Raw genomic sequence first — 27888 nt, 5'->3', positions numbered from 1 at the left:
AACATCCGAGGTCACAAAACCGGAAGTGTGACCGCTTACCAAAGATCAAAGTTTTAATCATCGTCTACTTCTGCATGTAAATGAAATCAACTTCGTCATGGAATGAGAAATAGAGACGTGTCATTTCTTTTTGATTATTTATTAACAACTTGGATTGTTAAAGGGTATTTATAGAATTAGTTGAATAGCGAACAGGAGACCGAGGGGGCGTTTCCACAACACACCTGAGCACAGTATCGGACCATAGGATATACGATATCACAGTTTCGATGGATGTTAATATGTAGTAATATCATCGTTGTAACAAATCAAAACGTGTGGACATGAATTACGTCAAACTTATGGATTTCTGTTGGACCTGAAACTGAAGGGAAGCGATCTTCGAAAGTAAGTATCTATATATTTATCTTGCATGTACATTTTACTATACAGTACGTACGTCAGTCAAAGGTCAGTTTGACTTCTTTTCTTTCTTTTCTTCTTCTTTTATTTTCGGACATTTAAAGAATTGTGAATAACACGTACATCTAACAGGATGTATTCGAACATTGGAAGTCTCGATCTATTTACATCTCTCTATATATAAAACTATATGCAATTTACCTGGTTGTTATCAAAATACTTACGCCACACAGGGTCTTCATTGTTCGGATTACGAACCGACGGTCCATATATACATATATATATATGTATCATGGTATCAACTATAATATACATATATATATATATTAGGACCGTGGGTTGGGAATTCTTGCCAAATTCTTGCATGTTATACTTCAATGATGACACTGGTACCGAGTTTTTTTTTTTTTTTTTTTAAATAGATGACCATTATGTCGACTCCGCATTAACAGGAACTTAAAAACTATGGTGAGGTTTAGGGTTTATATATTTGGGATGGGTCTAGGTGATCAGGTAGCTGAAATGATTAGAGAGCCGTGTAGAGCTCGGAGGTCCCGGGTTTGAGTCTCGGTCTGGTAGTTACATTTTACATCTCCTGTTACATTTGGCGCCATACCAAATGCCAACGGAGGTATTATAGGGTCTCGTATGTGTCTTCGTGGTCTAAGACTTTGTTGGAGTAGAGAAGGAATGTTTGGGACTTCGGTAAGTCTATTTGATGGCCTGAGTAAGTCTAAGTCAAGACAAGATTCCTGTTGATAAATCACAGGTACACGTAACAGTGTATGGAAGGGTGTCATAGGGGTATGGGAGAGGTCACTATTGGATATAAAAAGGGTTCACCGGGAACTTTCTGGTTAAAAATGTAGTTAATGAATTTTGTATAAGTCGAAAATATTTTATGTTCTGTCCATATTCATGTCATTGACAAGATGTGGATGTTATCACTGCGCCAGAGGACGGATAAACAAACAATAGGGTATTGTCCCTGTAAAGATAACGATGTATTGTTATTATCACGCGTCTGTTTCTGGTTAGTATTTAAAGAAAGAATATTAGCCCCTACTCTTACTATATCAACGTAGATACAGTAGGAGTAGGGGGCTTATATATGTCTTTTATATTACTTGGGGCCGCGGTGGCCGAGTGGTTAAGGTGTCCCGACTCTTTAACCCTAGCCCTCCACCTCTGTTGCGAGTTCGAAACCTACGTGGGGCAGTTGCCAGGTACTGACCGTAGGCTGGTGGTTTTTCTCCGGGTACTCCGGCTTTCCTCCACCTCCAAAACCTGGCACGTCCTGAAATGACCCTGGCTGTTAATAGGACGTTAAACAAAAACAAACCAAACCAAACGAAATTTCTATTATTAACCAGAAGCAGACGCCTATTGTATTATTGAGCAAATTTACATTACGGATTTATAACGTTGTTATTTACCCGTGTACACAGATTACAGACGCGCTACATCCTGCGATAAACATCGCCTTTCCCAGCTCCTATTCCCGCTTCCTCCTCCTTCCAGGTCTCTGACACTCTGCTTCTTTTCTCTCAAATTTCTCAAAACACATTTTTTCAATCCCTACCGATCTTTTCTTTTTCCCATTCTTTCTATTCTTTCCCATCAATCCTATTCTCCTAATCTTTACTATATGCCATTCACTCTCTTCAGACTGGGAATAATATGGACCGTGGGGCGGGAATTCGTGCCAAGTTCTATAATATATATAATATCGACCGTGGGGCGGGAATTCGTGCCAAGTTCTATAATATATACAATATCGACCGTGGGGTGGGAATTCGTGCCAAGTACTTTAATACATATATAATATGGAACTTTAGGTGAGAATTCGTGCCAAGTTCTATAGGACCGTGGGGCGGGAATTCGTGCCAAATTCTATAAAATATATATATAATATGGACCGTGGGGTGGGAATTCGTGCCAAGTACTATAGTATATATAATATGGACTATGGGGTGGGAATTCGTGCCAAGTACTATAGTATATATAATATAGAGCGTGGGGTGGGAATTCGTGCCAAGTACTATAGTATATATAATATAGAGCGTGGGGTGGGAATTCGTGGCAAGGACTATAATATATATAATATGGACCGTGGGGTGGGAATTCGTGCCAAGTACTATAGTATATATAATATAGAGCGTGGGGTGGGAATTCGTGGCAAGGACTATAATATATATAATATCGACCGTGGGGTGGGAATTCGTGCCAAGTACTATAGTATATATAATATGGACTATGGGGTGGGAATTCGTGCCAAGTACTATAGTATATATAATATAGAGCGTGGGGTGGGAATTCGTGCCAAGTACTATAGTATATATAATATAGAGCGTGGGGTGGGAATTCGTGGCAAGGACTATAATATATATAATATGGACCGTGGGGTGGGAATTCGTGCCAAGTACTATAGTATATATAATATAGAGCGTGGGGTGGGAATTCGTGGCAAGGACTATAATATATATAATATCGACCGTGGGGTGGGAATTCGTGCCAAGTACTATAATATATATAATATGGACCGTGGGGTGGGAATTCATGGCAAGTTCTATAATATATATAATATGGACCGTGGGGTGGGAATTCGTGGCAAGTTCTATAATATATATAATATGGAACTTTGGGTGGGAATTCGTGGCAAGGACTATAATATATATAATATGGAACTTTGGGTGGGAATTCGTGGCAAGGACTATAATATATATAATATGGACCGTGGGGTGGGAATTCGTGCCAAGTACTATAATATATACAATATCGACCGTGGGGTGGGAATTCGTGGCAAGGACTATAATATATATAATATCGACCGTGGGGTGGGAATTCGTGCCAAGTACTATAATATATATAATATGGACCGTGGGGTGGGAATTCGTGCCAAGTACTATAATATATACAATATCGACCGTGGGGTGGGAATTCGTGGCAAGGACTATAATATATATAATATGGACCCTGGGGTGGGAATTCGTGGCAAGTTCTATAATATATATAATATGGACCGTGGGGTGGGAATTCGTGGCAAGTTCTATAATATATATAATATGGACCGTGGGGTGGGAATTCGTGGCAAGTTCTATAATATATATAATATGGAACTTTGGGTGGGAATTCGTGGCAAGGACTATAATATATATAATATTGACCGTGGGGTTGGAATTCGTGCCAAGTTCAATAATATATATAATATGGACCGTGGGGTGGGAATTCGTGGCAAGTTCTATAATATATATAATATGGAACTTTGGGTGGGAATTCGTGGCAAGGACTATAATATATATAATATGGACCGTGGGGTGGGAATTCGTGGCAAGGACTATAATATATATAATATGGACCGTGGGGTGGGAATTCGTGGCAAGGACTATAATATATATAATATGGAACTTTAGGTGAGAATTCGTGCCAAGTTCTATAATATATACAATATCGACCGTATCGTAACACCCCTACATTTTACTTGACCCCTCCTATAGGGGGTGTAGTACGTATCGTGACACCCCTACATTTTATTGGACCCCTCCTATAGGGGGTGTTAGTACGTATCGTGACACCCCCGCATGTGGGTTTTGTTGCTCATTAGTGTATTCATGTAAAATATACATTGTTGTACATTGTTGCAACTTGTACATTCCAATGACGTCACATTGTTTACAGATCCCGCGTTGTGTCTGCACTGCCTGACACGAAGGCTTCATTCTGTGTTTTTTAATGTTTTTGTTAGTTTTCTGATAATTCAATTGATCAGGTATGATTAAACAACCGCAATCAACACGAGGTGTGATTGTAATTTTAAGTTTAAACCGCATGTTGCGAAAAATACTTCAACTTTCACTTTGTCAGTGCATTCGTGATCGCAGCTTCGATCGGCTGTCATGGCAACGACGAGGACGGTGGTTTCATCACAGTGACGAATTTACAAACTTGCATGTGTACAGCCGAAAACTTCTAACTATACCTTATGTCTTTGGGAATCATCTGTAAATAATTAATTGAATTAATTACGATCCATTGCATTCGTTTATTAACGTTTGTTCGTTTCTATATGCCGATTTCGATACTTAAAACACTGAAGAGTTCCAATATTGGAGAATGAACATTAACACTTGCTCTATGAATCGTCCTAGAGCACCCGACTACCCTAAATCAATACCTATGAAACAGGTACGTGCGTGAAGGTAATTGTATGAGAGCAACGAAAAGTGCTGTACATTCTTACGAAAATGACAAACATCGTCAAAATTACTTAAAAAGTAGTCAATTAATCGGCATTTCTTCAATTAACACCAGTTTATAACGCCGTTATGTAACCATACTTGAATAAATAGAAGAATGTACAGCACTTTTTATCGGTTTCTTAGCACGATGAATAAGTGTATCATATTTGTTTGTACGACAAAATACGTTGGTCGGGTGCTCTGGCCATATTTACCAACCAAGTGTTAATGTAGTCCTTCGTGCCGGTCACGTGACCACGCGAGAACACGAGGAACGACGAAAACATCCCGATAAAGACGTTGGACACCTAACATTAAAATCCGATCAAAAAAACAAACAGAACTAACCGGGAAATTATTAAATATTGAATTTCTATTAAAACATGATGTTTTTTGTTCTTTTTAATTATAAATGCAACATTAACCCACATGCGCCTACATTTTACTGGACCCCTCCTATAGGGGGTTGTAGTACGTATCGTGACACCCCTACATTTTATTGGACCCCTCCTATAGGGGGTGTAGTACGTATCGTGACACCCCTACATTTTACTTGACCCCTCCTATAGGGGGTGTAGTACGTATCGTGACACCCCTACATTTTACTTGACCCGTCGTCTGCATGTGGTTAGTATTTATAGCGAAAATATATTAGCTTCTAATAAACTAATTTACTTTCTATGAATGCTAACCACATACAGACGCCTGTAATACAAGTAACGTGTGACTCGAGGGGGTTGTCATATATACCTATCTGTAACATGATTTACACAGGTTGAGCATTCTCAAGATAAGAAGAACGGATCTTTGTTAAAGTTAACAGGAAAATATACTTGAAATTCTTTGATATTCAGATGTAGAACACGCAAACGCTACTTATTCAGATAGCACACTTTTTATCCGGTTATCATTTAAGATAATAAAGATTTTCACATGAAAAAAGGAAATGAACTTTGACATTTTTATGCCAGACATGCCGAGATATGATAAATAGAGGTATTGACCCTCGATTACTTGAAACCATCAAGTTTGGGAGAAATCAGTACATTGGCTTAGAGATTTATTTATGACGATAATTTTGCAAATTGCACACGGCCTTGCTTCATGACAAACTTTTGTTTCATGGAAGCATGTATTATTGTTGAATTTTGATTTAATTAATTTTGATAAATTTTGATTTGATTGAGTGTTTTAAAGCCTATTGTTAAAATTTGATTTCAAACCCTATTGTCTGTTGCAATATATTTGTCAGTTAGGCGAGAGTTGCAATACATTTGTCAGTTAGGCGAGAGTCACAATATCTTTGTCAGTTAGGCGAGAGTCACAATATCTTTGTCAGTTAGGCGAGAGTTGTAATATATTTGTCAGTTAGATGAAATTTTGGTATGGATTCCGAGCTGTGTTATGTTGCGAAGTACTTGACATTATGGTTCTGCATTGTGGGGATGATCATCGTGGGTGTCATGGGCGACCAAAAGAACATTGTTCTTGACTGTTCTCGAACATGGGAACAACGTTCTTATCGCCCTTACATCGAGAACAAAGTACAGAACATGTTCTAGGAATAAGAATTTCACATCACCTCCACAGCAAGAACTTGAAGACCAAAGCTGGTGCCGCTGTGTCAGTGTAAACTGAAAAAAAAAATCATCTTTATGTCATTTATATTGTGTTCAATAAACATCGTTGATTTGGGAAAGTGTTGTACTGTCATGATAAATGATAACTGGTCTACAGAGATTAAGTGATGAAATGCTAATTGACATTCATTGCATTATCCGGTAATGTTTTGTGGACGACACTTTTGTGCTCCTGTCACATTTTGGGTGATATGGTGAAACTTCACAGGAACGTGATATATGTTGTTCCCGAATCAATAAGAACGTGCCGCCCGACACCCCCTAAGAATGAGTATGAAATCAAAAGCAGCGCAACTTTTCAAACCCCTACGTAAAAGCTTTGGATGAGAACAGTTATTGAAGGCGTTTTTGCCCATTTTTACTCACCTTTGTTGGCCCTAATGACATTGAAAGAGTTGATAGGTCGTTGAAAATCATAACTAACCAGCTGCATTAACAGCTTACAATGTAAATGTTACGGAAGGTGTTGACCGGTTGAAGCAACATAAACATGGCTTTACATGAATTATTGATAATTACAGTCAAACCTGTTTTAAAGGACACCTCTATATAAAGGTCACTTGTCTATAGAGGACAGACCAATCAGACCCACTCATTCCAATTTACTATATAGTTAACCTCTGTATAAAGGACACATTTACTGTCTCTTGTGTAAGCTTTATAGCCATATTGAACTGTATGTGAATATTACATTACAGCAATGAATGACTGGAACTCTTCAGCTCCTCCTAACAGCAGACCCGGAAGTGGAGGTGGTAGTGTCGGCGCAGGCGCTGGAAAGGCCAAACAGATAAAGTTGGTGCTGCTTGGTGATTCAGGCGTTGGGAAGTCCAGCATAGCTCTGAGATTTGTACGGGGAGAGTTCAACGAGAACGGCGAGACAACAATCGGGGGTCAGTATAGCAATTTTCAGATATGTAAATTTAGTAAGACTTCAAATATAGGATTCATTGGGTGAAATACACGTGTGGTTTTTATAAACTATATCAATAAATTGACGAGACATGAAATACAAAAAGTGTAATAAATCGATGAACGACAGCTCAAGACTTAATTGAAGCGAAGGAATTACAAAACTTATCTGTATTCCTTTCGTTATTTTAAGCTTAAAGTAATCGAATGGGCTGTCAATATAAATGAAAGAACAATTAAGTTGACAAAAAGAACTGTTAAAAATGCATCAGACAATGGGTGCTTGAATAGAAAACGTATTCCTTTGATAATTAGTTTGATAATACATTATTATTTGGCAACTTATAGTATAATATAGTATTGTATAGTATATAGTAATATAAGTGGTCAATATTGTATTGTTATACCAGCCGCGTACCTGACAAAGACCATCAACTGTCAGGGATGCCCAATAAAGTTCGATATCTGGGACACTGCTGGCCAGGAGAGGTATCACAGCCTCGCTCCCATGTACTACAGGGGCGCCCCCGCAGCCGTCGTCGTGTATGACGTCACGAATGTAGTAAGTGTTACACCCCTGCTTCCCCTGCCGTGTTAAAATGTACCAGTTGATTCGACATTCAATGACTCGTTCCCGTTATCACGATTTCCGTGACAGATGTAGACTACTGACTGGAAAATAAACAACACATAGTTTCGAGAGATGCAGGTCGTCGTGACCTAGATCTGTATGGGGGTGTCGTCGTGACCTAGATTTGTATTGGAGTGTCGTCGTGACCTAGATTTTTATGGAGGTGTCGTCGTGACCTAGATTTGTATTGGAGTGTCGTCGTGACCTAGATTTGTATTGGAGTGTCGTCGTGACCTAGATTTGTATTGGAGTGTCGTCGTGACCTAGATTTTTATGGAGGTGTCGTCGATGAATCGGAAGGCGCATACCCTTCCGGACCACCTGGTCGTAATCTCCTGGGCCTTTTTTTTTAGAGTTTGCATGCAAATTTATAATTTTTGTTTGTATTTTGTGCTCGTTTGTTGATTTTGAGTTAAAAGAAAGATTTCAAGATTGCTACTATGTCGATATACTAAGTACTCTGTTGATTTTCAATCTACATCAGTTGCCTGCCGACTTGGTTTTTCTGTAAAATCAAATGATTAAAACTTGCTACCGAGCTGACAGCAATTGGTCCCTTTATCACTTTATCAACACGTTATGAACAGTCTATAATGCCTTCACATTCTTGTTTTTCTCTTCAGAATTCCTATAACAAAGCCACAGTATGGGTTAAGGAGCTGATGCAGCAAGCCAACGCCATGATGGTGATTGTTCTGGCTGGTAACAAAGCTGATATGGTCACTGATACAAGATGTAACAATGAGGTATGCCGATTGATGATATGAAACACCCCTTTTAGCTTATAGATATAGACAGTTGTTAGTTTTTTTATCCGCGGACATTCAGTTTTCCCTTGATTAAATCAGACATTAAAGCAACATTTCATAGTAACAATGAAGAATGCAATTTATCATATTTTTACCGAGAATGAAAACACAAATTGATTACACTGTTGAAATACTTAGATATAATGTAAATCTACCGTAACTAAAGAGGTCGTTTTTTTACAGGAGGCGCGGAAATTTGCGGCCGAAAACAAACTTCTATTTGCCGAAACGTCTGCAAAAACGGGAATGAATGTGGATGATATATTTTTTCAAATAGGTAAGGCATCAGTATCAAAAAAAAAAAAAAAAAAATTTAAAAAAAAAAAAAAAAAAAAAACAATAACAAAAAAAAAAAAATTAAATAAGATAAAAAAGAAAAAGAACTCTTTTACCACACATTGCAATAGCATTATTTTTCGTGTATTTGAATTTGGAGATAAGATTGTTGTTTTGAATTAATATCTGATCGAGATCTTGATCGAAATTCTACATAGATTCATATTTGTTTTGTTACAGGAAATGTTATAGCGAGACAACAGTCCCCGGGGGTGAACGATCGGGAGGGGCGTGGTAATGTAAAACTAACCAAGGAAGAGCCAAAAGGGAGGATTTGTTGTTGACGTCAACTATTGACTTTTGTATCGAAATCTATTTATAGAAGTGTGCTGCAGTCGATTTCCTAGATTCGAGGCGATTCATCCTATTATTAAAGTTTCTTTGAATTTCGTGGGGTTAATATTTAGCGGTTGTCCATATCTGACTCCGTTCGCCGGTATAAAATTTCGCGCAAGCTCGCCTTGTCAACATATTGTTGTAAAAACTTCATTTTAAACACTACATTTTTGTCAAACAATGCACGGTTTTCAATCCATAACTTGCATTCATATTGACAACAAAGTTAACATTTTATTATTTCCATTTTCTTTATCGAAAAACAGATTAACTTAATCAAATATTCAGAGTTGCTACTATGGCGTCAGTTAAGCATGTTAATGATAACATTATCGAGTTGTGACGTTTATAGGTGATATGAATGTCATTTTAATATGTTATTGATAACGCAGAGAAAAATTGAATTAATTCAAATTCAATTTTAGAATTTTTACGTAAAACGATACTTGAACTTTAAGGTCAAGTTGCCCGACAGTGACATCAGATACTGTATCGGATGGAAAATGCTGAATGACGGAATAGCCTTGACTTCCGGTCCGTTGGAACGCGCGTGACGACATTCTATGTTCCTTGCGATCTGGAATAGACTATGCCGTTACGATTTCCTTAGGGCTTGGTTCAAACATCATCAAAAATCTTTTGTTCAAGGGCGAATGACCTGAGAATTGTATCGATACGATACGAATTGGTTATTATAATTTATTACCGGGGCTGCTATTACTAGTAATTTGAATATGATTTAAATGATAGTTAAGTGTTGTTTTTTTCTGTTTAACGTAAAAAATGTAAACTTCACTTATTTTACAACAATTGGGAAATAAGTTATATCAGCTTTTTTAGTTACGCTTTGTGACCCGGATGTAAGAGCGCTAGGGGTATGAGTGTGGGAGGATAAAATTAACCCACGTGGTCGGGCAGGTGACCATATACCTTTTCACGTCCGATCGGGGAATCGAACCCCGGCCACCAAGGTGGAAGGCAAGTGTGTTACCACTATATGTCACCCGGTCACCCATAAATCCTTTTAACTCTACACAGGGTTCATTTCAGAATGGCGATATATTAGAAAACTAACGTGACGAGTAGATAGCACATGCAGATACAAAGCCTAGGTTTAGGTAGATTGGAGTATATACTTACATTGATGTGATGTAATTTGTTGGCGATATGTGTATTCTGTGAAAAATTCATTAAAGCAACTCTACCTAGATTTAATTTACTAAATGGTCATTTCTTCTGATAAATTGTGAAAGAGATATAGCGATACAGGAGCCGATAAGTAAAATGGTCTATACATATACGGGTTTTAAGAAGCTGTTGACCTGGTTTCATATTTGTTAACGATACTACAAGGACAAAGTCGAATGGAGTCACGTGGGAGCGACTGAGTCTGCGCAGAGCTCTGCTTACGAGTGCATCAACATATAATTTTTGTAAGACTTACCGAAATTTAATATTATTGTTTTGCACTATTTAGGTATTAACAAAACGAATATTACGTCTGATAATATTTTCCATCAGTTACTTTTACATGTATATAGCCTAGTCGCTTTGTTTCATATGCCCTTAAAATGTCTATCTATGGAACAACATAGGTATTTACAGAGAAAAACGAGAACAACTATATAGACACAAAGATACCACCGGACCGTGCACACAACACATGATCTATCACATACCGGTACCCACATACCATACAAAATGTCTTTTGTGCTGTACCCGATCCATGTTGAAATGAATAATTTCCTTTAAAGAAAGGGAGCATATATATATTGTACAAGGTAGTTAAAATCTATCATGCATATCATATAACAAAATTAACATCTATTCAGGAAGATGGGTTTCATATTTTGAATATATTTTTAGAAAAATAAAAAGAACATTATGTGACTCTTACTTAAATTTTATTACTAAAATGATATTTTGCCTGAATTAATTTCGAATGAGAAGAACCTGTTCTGTGACAATGATATATATGTTTGTGACATTTTGAAACTAAGTAATGTATTTGAAAAAACAAATATACAATGCATGCTAATACTTATGTATGTCGCTATTTTAATAATAAAGATAACAATATGAAAAGTTGAATTGTATTTTTATTAAACATTCACAGTCATTCTTTATTTTTGCTCCGCATTCACATTTATCTTTAGTATTGGTTTTTGACCTTTTCTAAATATTTTTCATTTGAATGAAAATATCATAGAGCATACTCTTATACACATGATGGTATTACTTTCGAAAAAGAAGGGAAACTTGAGCAAATTATTCGGCGTAGATTAAATAGCAAACATAAATTCTGAAAGAAAAGCTCTTACTATAAGTAACAGTAACACGAAATATTCGTTGTGTATAATATTTCGTTGTTTTCGTGGTTGCTATGGAACCACAAATAATAATACAATGAATATTGTTGTATTTATTATTGTTATATTATTGTTGCATGGACTAACGACGAAAATTTATACCCACGAAATACATTTGTTTATTAAAAATCTCCAAACCAGGAAAGAATGTACACACGGGGTATATCGGAACCTATATCCAACGTTTAAAAAACTGACATCAGTGTTTTAAATCCTTTATATTACCGAAATTTGGAATATTTCTCTTTTCTTATTTCTATTTTTACAACTTATCTACTATTGTCATCACCCAGTTACAGAGTAAAATAGTACAGGGCATGAAGTCTGATGAATTACTACGTCGGACAACCCTAGAATTTCCGTAATCAGGTATCAATAAAATCTTTAGTATGGACTTGCACAATAACCTGAAGTCTTGGCTTTAAGTCATCTTGGTGAAGTGGAGAAATAGTACTCAAAGAAATCGGTGAAGTGGAGGAATCAAGTCCGGAAATTTTGGCATGGTTAGGTGTTGTTTTTGTTTCCTATTATCACGGATAACAACAGACATTACAACGAAATCTTAATTCTAACCTAAAAAAAAAAATATCCCAAGGGCAAACTATGAACAAAATCACTGATTTGCATTGAGTCCCTTTAAAAATAACTAGAGTGATTAGACCAGGTGTTCCGGAAGAGTAAACGTCTTCGGCTTCATCGAATACATCAACCATGGAAATCCTGATCCACAGTAGTGACAAAGTAACCACTAGGCATATCAAGAAGCATGAAACACGTCTGACCTCGCTCAAGGAAATAGAATGTTTCCAAATAAGATCATGAGGTCGACCAGAACACGTTCCCATGCATCTCTTGAAACCTTGTATTGTTAGTTTTCCCGTTAGTAGCCGACATCTATCAAAGAAAATCGTGATAAGGAAAACAAGTTCTTGAAGATCTAATTTATTAAGACATAAACACTAGATGGGAAAAGCAGGAATGTTACTATCTACAAAAGGAAAATTAACAATTTGAAAATTGAGGTCTCGCTTATCATACAACTTAGTTGTAAACTGTCGCTGGTGGTAACGTTTCAGGTAAAGATCGAGGTAAGCGGCTTATATTTGAAGATTACACAATGTCCTTGATTTCAAGGTCTGTAGGGTATATCCGATCGATTCTGTCGATAAAGGTTTGTTATTTAAAGATAACACATCGTCATAGTATCTGTAGGTGGAATTCGAGGACTTTGTAAGGTCTCTGTTACCTGTTCTGATAAAACGTCAATATAATCTGCCTCGTATGCAATGAAAAACAAACTGGCCAAGTGAAGTACACAGTTCGTTCCAATGGATATGTTTTGAGTCATTTTATCACCAAACTCAACAAATATATTATCGACCAGAAATTCAATTATTCTCACGATAATATACGGACGGTATCCACGAATGATTAGCGTACAGATGAATACCGTTATACAGCGATCATACTGAAATAGCATACCTGTACACGGAAGTACTGTCAACGGAAGAACCAAACCCTACCGTCAACGTTAAAGCTGAACGTTTAGCAAGTACCAGTTTTATACTTTTGTCTGTCTTTGTCAAACTTTGCCTTTGTCAGACCTTGTCTGTCTTTCTGTCTTTGCAATGCTCTGCTAAGTGACATAGAAGTAAAAAATGCGAACACCTAACTAATGGCAAAAGTGGAACGGCCTCAAGGGAGACATGAGGAAGAAGAAATATTCAGAATGAAGAGAAATAAAAAAAATATCAAAAATATAGTCACCTATCATGACAGCTGGTACAATTCTAACGCACAGAGCAGATCGCCAATTACCGGACCAATAGTGCTCCACGAATAAATGAAGACTTGGCTTGCCATAGACGCAAACAAAACTGAATGAGCTACAATATGCTCTACAGAGGTCTGAGACAGTATAAAATATCAAACAATCCATGTCCCGACGTTTCTAATCTGGTACCATAACACATATTATTCTTCACTGTGATAAAACTTCAGAGGTTCGAGATGATTAATGTTGTCATTTAATGAGCAATTTGGGTGTAAATATCATTATGTACTAGACTATGATTTAACTAATGTTTTGTCGGGATGATAATCCAACTATGAACTGAATGAAACGATGATATTGAATATTCCAAACACACAAATTTTAAGTTTTTTGTATCAAAGTTTCTAAAAATATGACTTTTTATTTGTAAATACCTATGTACATTTAAATAATCATCGTCTGCAACTTGTTTATACTTTAAGGTTTATTCTGTTGATGCAATATTGATTTTTAGGAGGAAACAAGGAGAGAAATAAAGCTAAGAAACTAACAACAATTTAAACAAAACGATGCAAACAACTGAATATTATATCACCTTCATGAGTAATAACCTTCATCAGGTTAATAAATTTATCGATCGACCTCCATACATGTCTATAACTGTAAATTTAGTTTTTGATATACGTTGCAGGTTATGGGTCGTGATGCGTAAATGTGTTATAGCAGTGTAGATAAATACCTATCGACTGATAATGAGACCAATTTGTGTATACACGTTATACTTATATAATATAAAAGCCCGCACGACAGTAACAGATCGTATGGAGACGGAAATTGCCCCTACACACAGCGGTTAATATTGACTTCCTACCAAACGAAACCTCAGTGTAGAAAAAACCCCAGGCCAACGCAGACATGGTATGTAAACACGATGGATGTTTAGACAATTTACGATATAGAAGGAGTCTACAATTCTAATGACAACGTAATGGACAACCAGTAAGACGATTTTTACTATTATTTGTTTATTGTCTTAAGGAAATGTGCTTGTTAAGCTGTTAGTATATGTCGATTAATTTTCTCAACTTTACTTTCGGTTGAAATGTGTGTTTCCTGGTGTAGATTTCCCAGCCACGTCAAGATAACCTGCTAGGTTTCAATGACTCAAAAGCTTGCAGAAACGACATATTTGATACATACTTATATGTTACTATGAATAATCATTCATATGTAAAATATAAAGTTATTTGTTTGATTTTACTATTTATATTTAAGATCGCAAGCTGACAATTCTTCAAAACCAGACTGTTATTTTGTATAGGCTACACTAACACGACGCACTGACAACAAAATTTACGTCTGCTCTCCATAAGATATCATTTGGTATATTGTGATGTTAATTGGGCTGGGTGTAACTAATTCAAGTGTACCTCTCATGATGGGATAAGTGTTAAAAATAAACTGTACAAAGTATTTGAGAATGTTAGAACAGCGTCAGTAAATATGTACAACAATGTAAGTGTGATCTCCCATATTAGGAATATGTACATGTACGTGAGTTCAATGACAGTGTAATAAAGATAAACAAAACTGATAAAAAAGTAAATTAAATTTAAGTGAGTTTTGACTTTCGGTCTGTTGTTATTGTTTCCCCATTGTTATTTAAATGTTATTTATAATGATTCTAGTTACGAGTGATGATATCAGTACAACTTGTTGTTTTAAAAGCATTGACTATTTTCAGTAATTGGGATCATCGATATAATCAGATTTACCTTTAATCTAGTTTTATGTAACTACTTCTCAACGCACGCTTTCAGGATTATTCATATGATTTGAGTTTGAGTGATCTATGATGCAAAGAAATTAAGGATTAGAATAATTGTGAGGTGACATAAGACTTACACCTGTTGCCAGGGTGAGTCAGCATATAACCTGTTTATCTCCGTGTGTATATCTCTACAGCGTATATCAATACTGAAAAAGCAGGCTATTTGCTCGGTGAGTGATATAAGCTTTATATTTATATATATAGTCATGGGTTAAATACAAAAATACACATATGATTACTCAATTTCATTTGACAAATACATGTTCTAATTTGATTTTCCCTCTCTCTAAAACACGCTGTATGGCTTAAATAAAGTGTCGACACTATGATATGCTTGAAAGAATAAGACGAAAATCTTAAAATTAGTACTTACAGTTAAACAAACATATTAAAATAATATGGCTTTTAGCACATATAATTTATAGACACAAGCACATTTCGAATATTAAATAATTCACCTGGGTATTGAGCATCCGTAATAGTTTCAAATTTAAATCTTTCATATTTATCCATGTTTGACCATTACCTATATTTTCATATCCGTTACACAAATATCTATTGCTATCAATGGTATATATTAATTTCGTCTGATATTTTAATTCAGTTTTAGCCTCGGTTGTTTATTAAACCATTTATATGTATCTGGGTAAGATTGACATGATTTATATATATGAAGTTCTGTTCTGTTAACGGTTATCTATTAATATTTACACTTGCTCCACATTTCCCCATTGACACAATGCTAAGAGGCAGTTGCCACCATACGCCTATAACACCCAGTGCCTCAGGCTATAACACCCAGTGGGTCATGTGACATTAAAAAAGGCGGGATTTTTTTTTTGTTGGTTCTGTTTTTTTTCAAAGTTGACGGAAATGGTAAGACAATGTAAATATAAGTATTGAACATTGGTTTTAATGTTGTTATAGTCGATATGGCAGCAAGATGTATGGTGGGCAAATGTAGCATGGGAACCCGACAATAACAACATTAAAACCACTGTTCATTGCTTAAGTGTCCTATATATTATCGCTTTAAGGTTTACTGATCTGTAACTTTTAGGAGAACGGAACCCTGCAATATGAATACTTGTGATATAACTATTGGTGTGTTTGCCTTTCAACCTGTTTTCTTCACTAATAAAAACAGTGTCAGTTTCATGCCAGGTTACACGATAGTATAGAATACAATAATCAAGTGGCTCTGAGTGTTATTGTTCAGGTCATAAGCATGTACATATGTAGTTACAATTAATCTTATGTTACAGAAGTGTTTCCTGCTTTGTATAATAAAAACCTTGCTCATTTCAGTAAAAGTCATGGCGGCAGCCAGTAGATAACAAATCATGATGTAATTGACAACTGCCAAGAAACGTCCGCTTTTATTTCTGAATACTTCCCGGATCATGGACAACGGTATCACCAATGGGAATCCCCCGTTCTCTGGGTTGTCGTACGATTATCATGAGGTGATGAAGATTAAGGTTGTCACCGTCGGGGACATGAGTGTGGGTAAAACGTCACTAGCTGTCAGATACGCTAAACACGAGTTTATGGAAACTTACAATGAAACTATTGGAGGTAAGTTGGCATTTTCAGTGGTTTTACTGAATAGTTGTTAACGAGACAGTTCTTTTTACCGTACAATACGTGAATGCAAGATTTTAGATCAATGTTAGCCAACATATACTTGTAGTCCGGAAGTGAAGGTATCTATGATTCTTTTTAATCGCATTTTGTTTCATTATCAGGATTAACTATGCGATTCTCATGAACGATCTATAACAGTATTTGCAGGAATTCATACCCTTCATCGCACGTGTTTGGTTCTATACCAGACCGAGTTTGTGATAATATTATGTTTTATCATTAGTTTTTATTTCAATTACAGCAAGCTTTTACGTCCGGACGATCGAAGTGTCTGGGAAAACCTTTCTGTTCCAGATTTGGGACACTGCAGGGCAGGAGAGGTTTAGAAGTTTGGTTCCAATGTACCTTCGGGATGCCAAAGTCGCCATCCTTGTTTATGACGTAACTAGTAGGGTAAGAATCTATCACCAGACATCATAAACTGAAAAATATTTACCTTGACGTATATTCGAAATAATTTAGATTACCGCAAATATGAATTTAGCGAAAAGCGCTAGAAAGATATATACAGAAATACAAAATAATGTTATTTTCAAACCATTTTATTTAAAACATCCTGTAAACATTTCTTTATTTCCTCCAAATTGAAGAGTGACAGGAACAACAGAGAATACCGACATAACGAAACAGTAATTCTAACTCAAAATTTAGAAACTTTTTCATCGCGCCATCAGTCCTATGAGATGTACGCCCAAACAGACAAATGACGCTACCCTATTGTGAGTAGTGTCAAAGCACGTGCAAGCTGCCTTTTCTATTCCACTGTAAGATAGAGTTATCCCATTACTAGCAATCCCGGGGTCAGTCGCCCTGTGAAGTATGTCAGAAAGTGACTCAGTTGACCCTCACATTCACCGCCTGGTAATGACATAAGTTTTGACGATGTAGATATACCTTATTAATTAGTGCGATTTTTTTTGTGACAGTTACATTAGCGAGAGGACAGTGCACTATAACCACTCAGCCATTGACTATCTGAATGATTATCATCAGGAGAGTTTTACGTTGGATATAAACATAAATACTATAAACTAACGGTCAACTCGCGTGATCAATAAAAAAACTACGCATGTAACAGACTAGTAATTGTTTGACTACTAGGGACTACTACTAGTTGTGTGGGCAACAGTAACGATACACTCTTCATATTTCACTCTGATCAACAAAAATGCTGGTAGTAACTTTTCTTCATAAAAAAAATTGATAATGTGTTTCTAATAAGAAGTTGAAAATGTATTTTGCTAAGGAATCGCAATTGCACCACTTGAATACCCTTTATATAAATATATGCATGCTATTGAGTAAATGCTCAGAGGGTTTGGTTTTGTACTGTTTGACGTCGTAAAACACAATAAGGTCATTTAAGGACGGTGTCCGTGGATGATTCGGTCATTGATGAACGTTTTAAAGTGTCATCACACTGAATTTCCACACAGACTTTTACTTAAAAGAAGGCGTCTTTTTCACTTAGTAATGTGATATGAAAGTCATATCACATTAAATGACATGTAATATGTGATGCAACACGTTCTTCAGGTCGTAAGTATGAATGTGAGTGGACTTTGGCATATCACAAATAACATAGGAAAAGACCTGTAGATTTGATTATATATCGTACACTTTACACACCAGTGTACATACACTTAGCTGTAGCTTTGTTCGATGAAGGTGACAGAGTGTAGTCACCGAAACGTCACGCGTAAGTCCCATACTGATTGTGACATACCAAAACCAATCTACTGATATGCAAAACAAAATCATATATATGTATGTTTTTCAGATAATCATATATGACACTTTTTATTTATTTTTTTAAGGAATCCTTTGACAGCGTAAGTAACTGGTTAAAGGACTTACTGAACAGTAGTCCTACAACTGTAAAGATCGCGTTGGTCGGTAACAAGATGGACCTATCAGATCAGAGGGAAGTGTCCATTGAGGTATGTACAATAATGATCTATTATCAGAGCTTGTTGTTTTACATAGTGTAGATTATAATATACGTATACACTGTATATTTATACATTATATAAACGGTATACACTCTAAAATTAAACATTACATAATACTTGTATACAGTGTACACTCAATCGTTATTTATTATACATACAAATATACGGTATACACTCTATAGTAATACATTATATTATACTTATATACGGTATACACTCTATAGTTATACATTATATATACTTATATACGGTATACACTCTATAGTTATACATTATATATACTTATATACGGTATACACTCTATAGTTATACATTATATATACTTATATACGGTATACACTCTATAGTTATACATTATATATACTTATATACGGTATACACTCTATAGTTATACATTATATATACTTATATACGGTATACACTCTATAGTTATACATTATATATACTTATATACGGTATACACTCTATAGTTATACATTATAATACTTATATACGGTATACACTCTATAGTTATACATTATATATACTTATATACGGTATACACTCTATAGTTATACATTATATATACTTATATACGGTATACACTCTATAGTTATACATTATATATACTTATATACAGTATACACTCTATAGTTATACATTATATATACTTATATACGGTATACACTCTAAAGTTATACATTATATATACTTATATACAGTATATACTCTATAGTTATACATTATATATACTTATATACGGTATACACTCTATAGTTATACATTATATAATACTTATATACAGTATACACTCTATAGTTATACATTATATATACTTATATACAGTATACACTTTATAGTTATACATTATATATACTTATATACGGTATACACTCTATAGTTATACATTATATATACTTATATACGGTATACACTCTATAGTTATCTATTATAGATACTTATATACGGTATACACTCTATAGTTATATATTATATATACTTATATACGGTATACACTCTATAGTTATACATTATATATACTTATATACGGTATACACTCTATAGTTATACATTATAGATACTTATATACGGTATACACTCTATAGTTATACATTATATATACATATATACGGTATACACTCTATAGTTATACATTATATATACTTATATACGGTATATACTCTATAGTTATACATTATATTATACTTATATACGGTATACACTCTATAGTTATATATTATAGATACTTATATACGGTATACACTCTATAGTTATATATTATATATACTTATATACGGTATACACTCTATAGTTATACATTATATATACTTATATACGGTATACACTTTATAGTTATACATTATAGATACTTATATACGGTATACACTCTATAGTTATATATTATAGATACTTATATACGGTATACACTCTATAGTTATACATTGTGATACTTATATACGGTATACACTCTATATTTATACATTATATATACGGTATACACTCTATAGTTATACATTATATATACTTATATACGGTAAACACTTTATAGTTATACATTATATATACTTATATACGGTATACACTCTATAGTTATACATTATATTATACTTATATACGGTATACACTCTATAGTTATACATTAGTTATACTTATATACGGTATACACTCTATATTTATACATTATATATACGGTATACACTCTATAGTTATACATTATAGATACTTATATACGGTATACACTCTATAGTTATACATTATATATACTTATATACGGTATACACTCTATAGTTATACATTATATATACTTATATACGATAAACACTCTATAGTTATACATTATATATACTTATATAAGGTAAACACTCTATAGTTATACATTATATATACTTATATACGGTAAACACTCTATAGTTATACATTATATATACTTATATACGGTATACACTCTATAGTTAGTTATACATTATATATACTTATATACGGTATACACTCTATAGTTATACATTATATATACTTATAAACGGTATACACTGTATAGTTATACATTATATATACTTATATACGTATACACTCTATAGTTATACATTATATATACTTATATACGGTATACACTCTATAGTTATACATTATAATACTTATATACGGTATATACTATATAGTTATACATTATATATATTTATATACGGTATATACTCTATAGTTATACATTATATATACTTATATACGGTATACACTCCATAGTAATACATTATATATACTTATATACGGTAAACACTCTATAGTTATACATTATATATACTTATATACGATAAACACTCTATAGTTATATATTATATATACTTATATACAGTATACACTCATAGTTATACATTATATTATACTTATATACGGTATACACTCTATAGTTATACATTATAATACTTATATACGGTATATACTATATAGTTATACATTTTATATTCCTATATACGGTATACACTCTATAGTTATACATTATATATACTTATATACGGTATACACTCTATAGTTATACATTATATAATACTTATATACGGTATACACTCTATAGTTATACATTATATATACTTATATACGATATACACTCTATAGTTATACATTATATAATACTTATATACGGTATACACTCTATAGTTATACATTATATATACTTATATACGGTATACACTCTATAGTTATACATTATATATACTTATATACGATAAACACTCTATAGTTATATATTATATATACTTATATACAGTATACACTCATAGTTATACATTATATTATACTTATATACGGTATACACTCTATAGTTATACATTATAATACTTATATACGGTATATACTATATAGTTATACATTTTATATTCCTATATACGGTATACACTCTATAGTTATACATTATATATACTTATATACGGTATACACTCTATAGTTATACATTATAATACTTATATACGGTATATACTATATAGTTATACATTATATATATTTATATACGGTATACACTCTATAGTTATACATTATATATACTTATATACGGTATACACTCTATAGTTATACATTTTATATTCCTATATACGGTATACACTCTATAGTTATACATTGTATATACGTATATACGGTATACACTGTATAGTTATACATTATATATACTTATATACGGTATACACTCTATAGTTATACATTATATATACTTATATACGGTATACACTCTATAGTTATACATTATATATACTTATATACGGTATACACTCTATAGTAATACATTATATATTATATATACGGTATACACTCTATAGTTATTTATTATATATACTTATATACAGTATACACTCATAGTTATACATTATATTATACTTATATACGGTATATACTATATAGTTATACATTATATATATTTATATACGGTATACACTCCATAGTTATATATTATATATACTTATATACGGTATACACTCTATAGTTATACATTATATATACTTATATACGGTAAACACTCTATAGTTATACATTATATATACTTATATACGGTATACACTCTATAGTTATACATTATATATACTTATATACGGTATACACTCTATAGTTATACATTATAATACTTATATACGGTATACACTCTATAGTTATACATTATATATACTTATATACGGTATACACTGTATAGTTATACATTATATAATACTTATATACGGTATACACTCTATAGTTATACATTATATATACTTATATACGGTAAACACTCCATAGTTATACATTATATATACTTATATACAGTATACACTCTATAGTTATACATTGTAATACTTATGTACGGCATACACTCTATAGTTATACATTATATATACTTATATACGGTATACATTCTATAGTTATACATTATATATACTTATATACGGTATACACTCTATAGTTATACATTGTAATACTTATATACGGTATACACTCTATATTTATATATTATATATACTTATATACGGTATACACTCTATAGTTATACATTGTAATACTTATATACGGTATACACTCTATAGTTATATATTATATATACTTATATACGTATACACTCTATAGTTATATATTATATATACTTATATACGTATACAATCTATAGTTATATATTATATTATACTTATATACGGCATACACTCTATAGTTATACATTATATACGGTAAACAGTCTATAGTTATACATTATATATACTTATATACGGTATACACTCTATAGTTATATATTATATATACTTATATACGTAGGCACTCTATAGTTATATATTATATTATACTTATATACGGCATACACTCTATAGTTTTACATTATATACGGTAAACAGTCTATAGTTATACATTTTATATACTTATATACTATATATACTATAGCTATACATTATATATACTAATATACTATATACACTCTAGCTATATATTATATATAATCATTGCTAATATTCTTATGTATTAAATTGTCCTATTTTGCCTTAAGCTGTTATTTAGATTTTCTGAGAATTATCCGGTTTTGAACTATTTCAATAGACCTTCGAGTGAAGTCAAAGATGTTATTTTACATTTTCCTACCGATCGCAGAAATGATTCAGAAAAACAGTCAGACTAAAATGTCCTATCGTTAAAACATCTTTATTAACCGTCTCCAAATATACAACAGCTATCTTGAGTTTCCTCCCTTTACATGTAACATGGAGTTTGAATAATATCAGAATTTCGAAAATCGGCTGTGCGTGCTTCATAAGGTTATATTTTGCGTTTAGTGATTTACGATGTCTCGGTATGCCATTTATTAAAATATTAATTTCATAGACGAATTACTTATATATGCCTGCTTAAACACAACGTATTCTATCCAAATAAGCACATTCATCTGCTGAAATTAAATTTTATTTTGAGAAGATGCTATCACATAAGGTCTATAAAATGTTTTTTGTTAATTCAGAAAATATATATTAACGTTAACTAATAATTGTAGTTATACAACTCGAGGATGCTACATCGCCGACAACTCTATATTGCTTGCCACAAAAATCACTGTATCTGAGAAACGACTATAAATGGAAAACAAATTGTAGCGTCCTAAAACTATCGCTTATAAGACCGACCGCCATATAACTATCGCTTATAAGACCGACAGTAACAAACCAATTATAGAAGACAAGTAGAAAATCTTCGGGATGAAATTATTGTAAGTGTCAATAGGTTTGACTTTTTCAGGGGTAATTTTTCACAGATGAAAGATTTTGAAGATCGTTGTAAGCTATTATTCTTTATAGTTTGAAAACAAATATACATACATGTAGCATACGCTTTTGAATGATTGAAATCCAAACACAAGCCGTTTTATACCGTATACTTTACATTTCCAAGTGAAACGTTAGGTGGTTGTTGGGATTTTGTGCCCTCAAAATGAAGACAATAATGGGGTCACTGATGAACATATTATAGTACCGACACACTGAAATGCCAAGGAAGCATGATACGTCACCTGCTCAAATTATACGATCAACGTATGAGACGAGCCAATAAATATAATTTGCCTCCTCTACAGCACAAAAATGTTTTTGTTTTCTTTTTCAGACTGGGAAATATTTTGCATCGCAAAAAAACTTGGCTTTTGTTGAAACTTCGGCAAAAACAGGTGAAAACGTGGACAGGCTTTTTACTATGTTAGGTAAGACTTCGAGAAGAGTTTTGGTCATATTACGTATCTTAAGTGGACCACACAAATGTTATCATCAGATGAGTCTATGCGATGGTGTCACGTCTCGTTCAAGAAAACAAAACTTACTGCCCATTGATATATATAATTGTAAAACCTAATTCTGGTTACACAAAATTGAACAACATTTCCCAATTAGAAATACATAGCAAGATGCATGTGCGTTGGGCAGCGTGTATCATCTTCAACACGTGTCTTTGTTTACACCTTCCTCTTGATCTATTCCGATTTGAGGAAAGTAACCGCCCGCTAACTCGTGACCATACATGGACTCCTAAGTGAGTGACTCCATTCGGCTTTCTCCGTAAAGCATTATTTATAAAATCAGTCGAGGTAATGGTGACTTAAAAGCCGTAAACATATATCTATAGAGTACAATTAAGAGTGTATTGGGTCGTGTATCGTTAAATCTTAAATCCCTTTTCCGTTTATGAGAAACACATCACTATATAGTGATTACGAAATCTACAGTTATAGTCGCTTTAATGAGTATGAAATCTACCGTTATAGTCGATTTAACGAGTATGAAATCTACAGTTATTAGTCCCTTTAATGAGTATGAAATCTACAGTTATAGTCGCTTTAATGAGTAAGACATCTACAGTTATAGCCGCTTTAACGAGTGTGAAATCTACAGTTATGGTCGCTTTAATGAGTATGAAATCTACAGTTATAGTCGCTTTAATGAGTATGAAATCTACAGTTATAGCCGCTTTAACGAGCGTGAAATCTACAACTATAGTCGCTTTAACGAGTATGAAATCTACAGTTATAGTCGCTTTAATGAGTATGAAATCTACAGTTATATCGCTTTAACGTAGGTTACATTCTGTATCATTGCTAATGTTGGGCAATTTATGAATTTCTTTGATCCCCTTCTGAATTCCCACACTTTTGGTGCAAGTATCACCAACGAGTCATCGAAAGGCGAAACAGCTGTATGGCGGCGTTTCTATATATATCTATATAGATGGGGAGAAAGCGCTAAGAGAACGTTGTTAAGTTGTTTTGTTTTAAAATTATTATTCCGTCCGTAAGGATCAAATGACTTATATATATATATATATATCGTTATTCGGTACTTAATGCTCTCTATACGTGCTTTTAACTTAGATCTTCTTCACATAATCCGATAGAAAATAAGCTTATTGGAATTAAATTATGTTCGAAATATTTGGTAAAAAACATGTATGTTTTACAGCTGAAATGATGTTGGTGGACGCAGACACTCTAGGTAGGCAGACATCATCTGATTCATCCATATCGTCACCTGTTATCGACGTCAGAAACGTGAGGTTCCCAAACAAAACTCGAAAGAGGTGTTGCAAATCATGATGCTAACATAAGACATAGATATAGGTCCTTGGGTATAGGTCCATGGCAGTGAGAAGGATTAAGTCTCTGGATTACGACTACTCTTGACTTGTTTTTGTGTGCACGGGAATCCGGTGTATATATTACATTAACCGGTACCCAAGTTTGTCATCTGATAACGTCCATATACTGGGTACGTCACAGACAAATATTTCTGGTCATATCAGGTCATGTAATTTCCGATAATTCAGACGAACGCCATGAAATGTAGCTTGTCTTTACGCAGAGGCACTTTGTATTCTCGTTTGTCCATAATATGATAAAGTCGACTGTTGTTGACAAACTGTGCTGCTCAAACTGGGTCTTGTAATGCAGATACATTATGTCACATTTTAAAATATTCTTTGATGTTGGAGGAAACTATCCCTACATTGGGAAAAAGACGTGATTGTACGAAAAAGTCATATCGTGTTGAGTCGTAAATAGTATGATGTATATAAGAAGTGCGTTCTAACTTATTCAAAGCATTACATTTCGCGTTTCCTACACATTGTCATAGTAAGATTAAGAAAACAAAAGTATAACCATGCTACAAGTCATATATACTGTATAGTTGTTAGATTTTGTGGGGCCGATATATCGAGTCCCATTTAGACCTTATTCGCATTCTTGCCATTCCGCAATGAATAGTTCTATACATTGATTGTTTATCTTTATATTCATTGCGTATTTATTTTCTTGCTTTAATTGATGATCATGTATATAACGAAATTAAATTCTCCGCGAATTGTACCAATTTTACAGTGATATATATGTATATAAATAACTGATAATTGATTCTATGATGCACTGAAAACTCATTAACATAATGTCTGTAGGTTGTAATTTACTTCCTACTTATTTAAGGTTAATGTTCTGAAGAAGTAATTCAAACAGCGTGGAAAACATGTGTAAATGCGCAAGCTTTCAAGAGCAATGTTGTTTAAGTTATAGCGTACTGTAAAGAATATTTCAAATGTTGCGTATATGTTGTAACTGCATACGATTTTATTCGTCACATTTAAGCAATGAACAGTGGTTTTAATGTTGTTATAGTCGATATGGCAGCAAGATGTATAGTGGGCAAATGGCGTGGGAACCCGTTAGGGCTCACACTCATGGCAAATGGCATGGGAACCCGTTAGGGCTCACACTCATGGCAAATGGCATGGGAACCCGTTAGGGCTCACACTCATGGCAAATGGCATGGGAACCCGTTAGGGCTCACACTCATGGCAAATGGCATGGGAACCCGTTAGGGCTCACACTCATGGCAAATGGCATGGGAACCCGTTAGGGCTCACACTCATGGCAAATGACATGGGAACCCGTTAGGGCTCACACTCATGGCAAATGGCATGAGAACCCATTAGGGCTCACACTCATGGCAAATGGCATGGGAACCCGTTAGGGCTCACACTCATGGCAAATGACACGGGAACCCGTTAGGGCTCACACTCATGGCAAATGACATGGGAACCCGTTAGGGCTCACACTCATGGCAAATGACATGGGAACCCGTTAGGGCTCACACTCATGGCAAATGGCATGGGAACCCGTTAGGGCTCACACTCATGGCAAATGGCATGGGAACCCGTTAGGCTCACACTCATGGCAAATGACATGGGAACCCGTTAGGGCTCACACTCATGGCAAATGGCATGGGAACCCGTTAGGGCTCACACTCATGGCAAATGACATGGGAACCCGTTAGGGCTCACACTCATGGCAAATGACATGGGAACCCGTTAGGGCTCACACTCATGGCAAATGGCATGGGAACCCGTTAGTGCACACACTCATGGCAAATGGCATGGGAACCCATTGGGGTTTCCATGCTACATTTGCCCACCATACATCTTGCTGCCATATCGACTATAACAACATTAAAACCACTGTTCAATACTTATATTTATATTGTCTTACCATTTTCGTCAACTTTAAA

General features: G+C 34.2%; 1 protein-coding gene across 1 annotated transcript; it reads left to right on the top strand.

Moving 5' to 3' along the window:
* Positions 1-10: 10 nt before the first annotated feature.
* On the top strand, positions 11-27744 carry LOC117317413. The gene is made up of 12 exons (XM_033872224.1): positions 11-387; positions 6979-7173; positions 7603-7754; positions 8447-8569; positions 8816-8909; positions 9149-9249; positions 15365-15448; positions 16631-16856; positions 17167-17318; positions 18743-18865; positions 24449-24542; positions 25792-27744. Exons 2-12 carry the CDS (start codon positions 6981-6983, stop codon positions 25923-25925), a joined length of 1476 nt encoding a protein of 491 aa, XP_033728115.1. The 5' UTR covers positions 11-387; positions 6979-6980; the 3' UTR covers positions 25926-27744.
* Positions 27745-27888: the final 144 nt, after the last annotated feature.

This window comes from Pecten maximus, chromosome 19 (assembly GCF_902652985.1).
Source record: "Pecten maximus chromosome 19, xPecMax1.1, whole genome shotgun sequence".
Lineage (NCBI taxonomy): Eukaryota > Metazoa > Mollusca > Bivalvia > Pectinida > Pectinidae > Pecten > Pecten maximus.
This window is presented reverse-complemented; position numbering and strand designations above follow the sequence as displayed.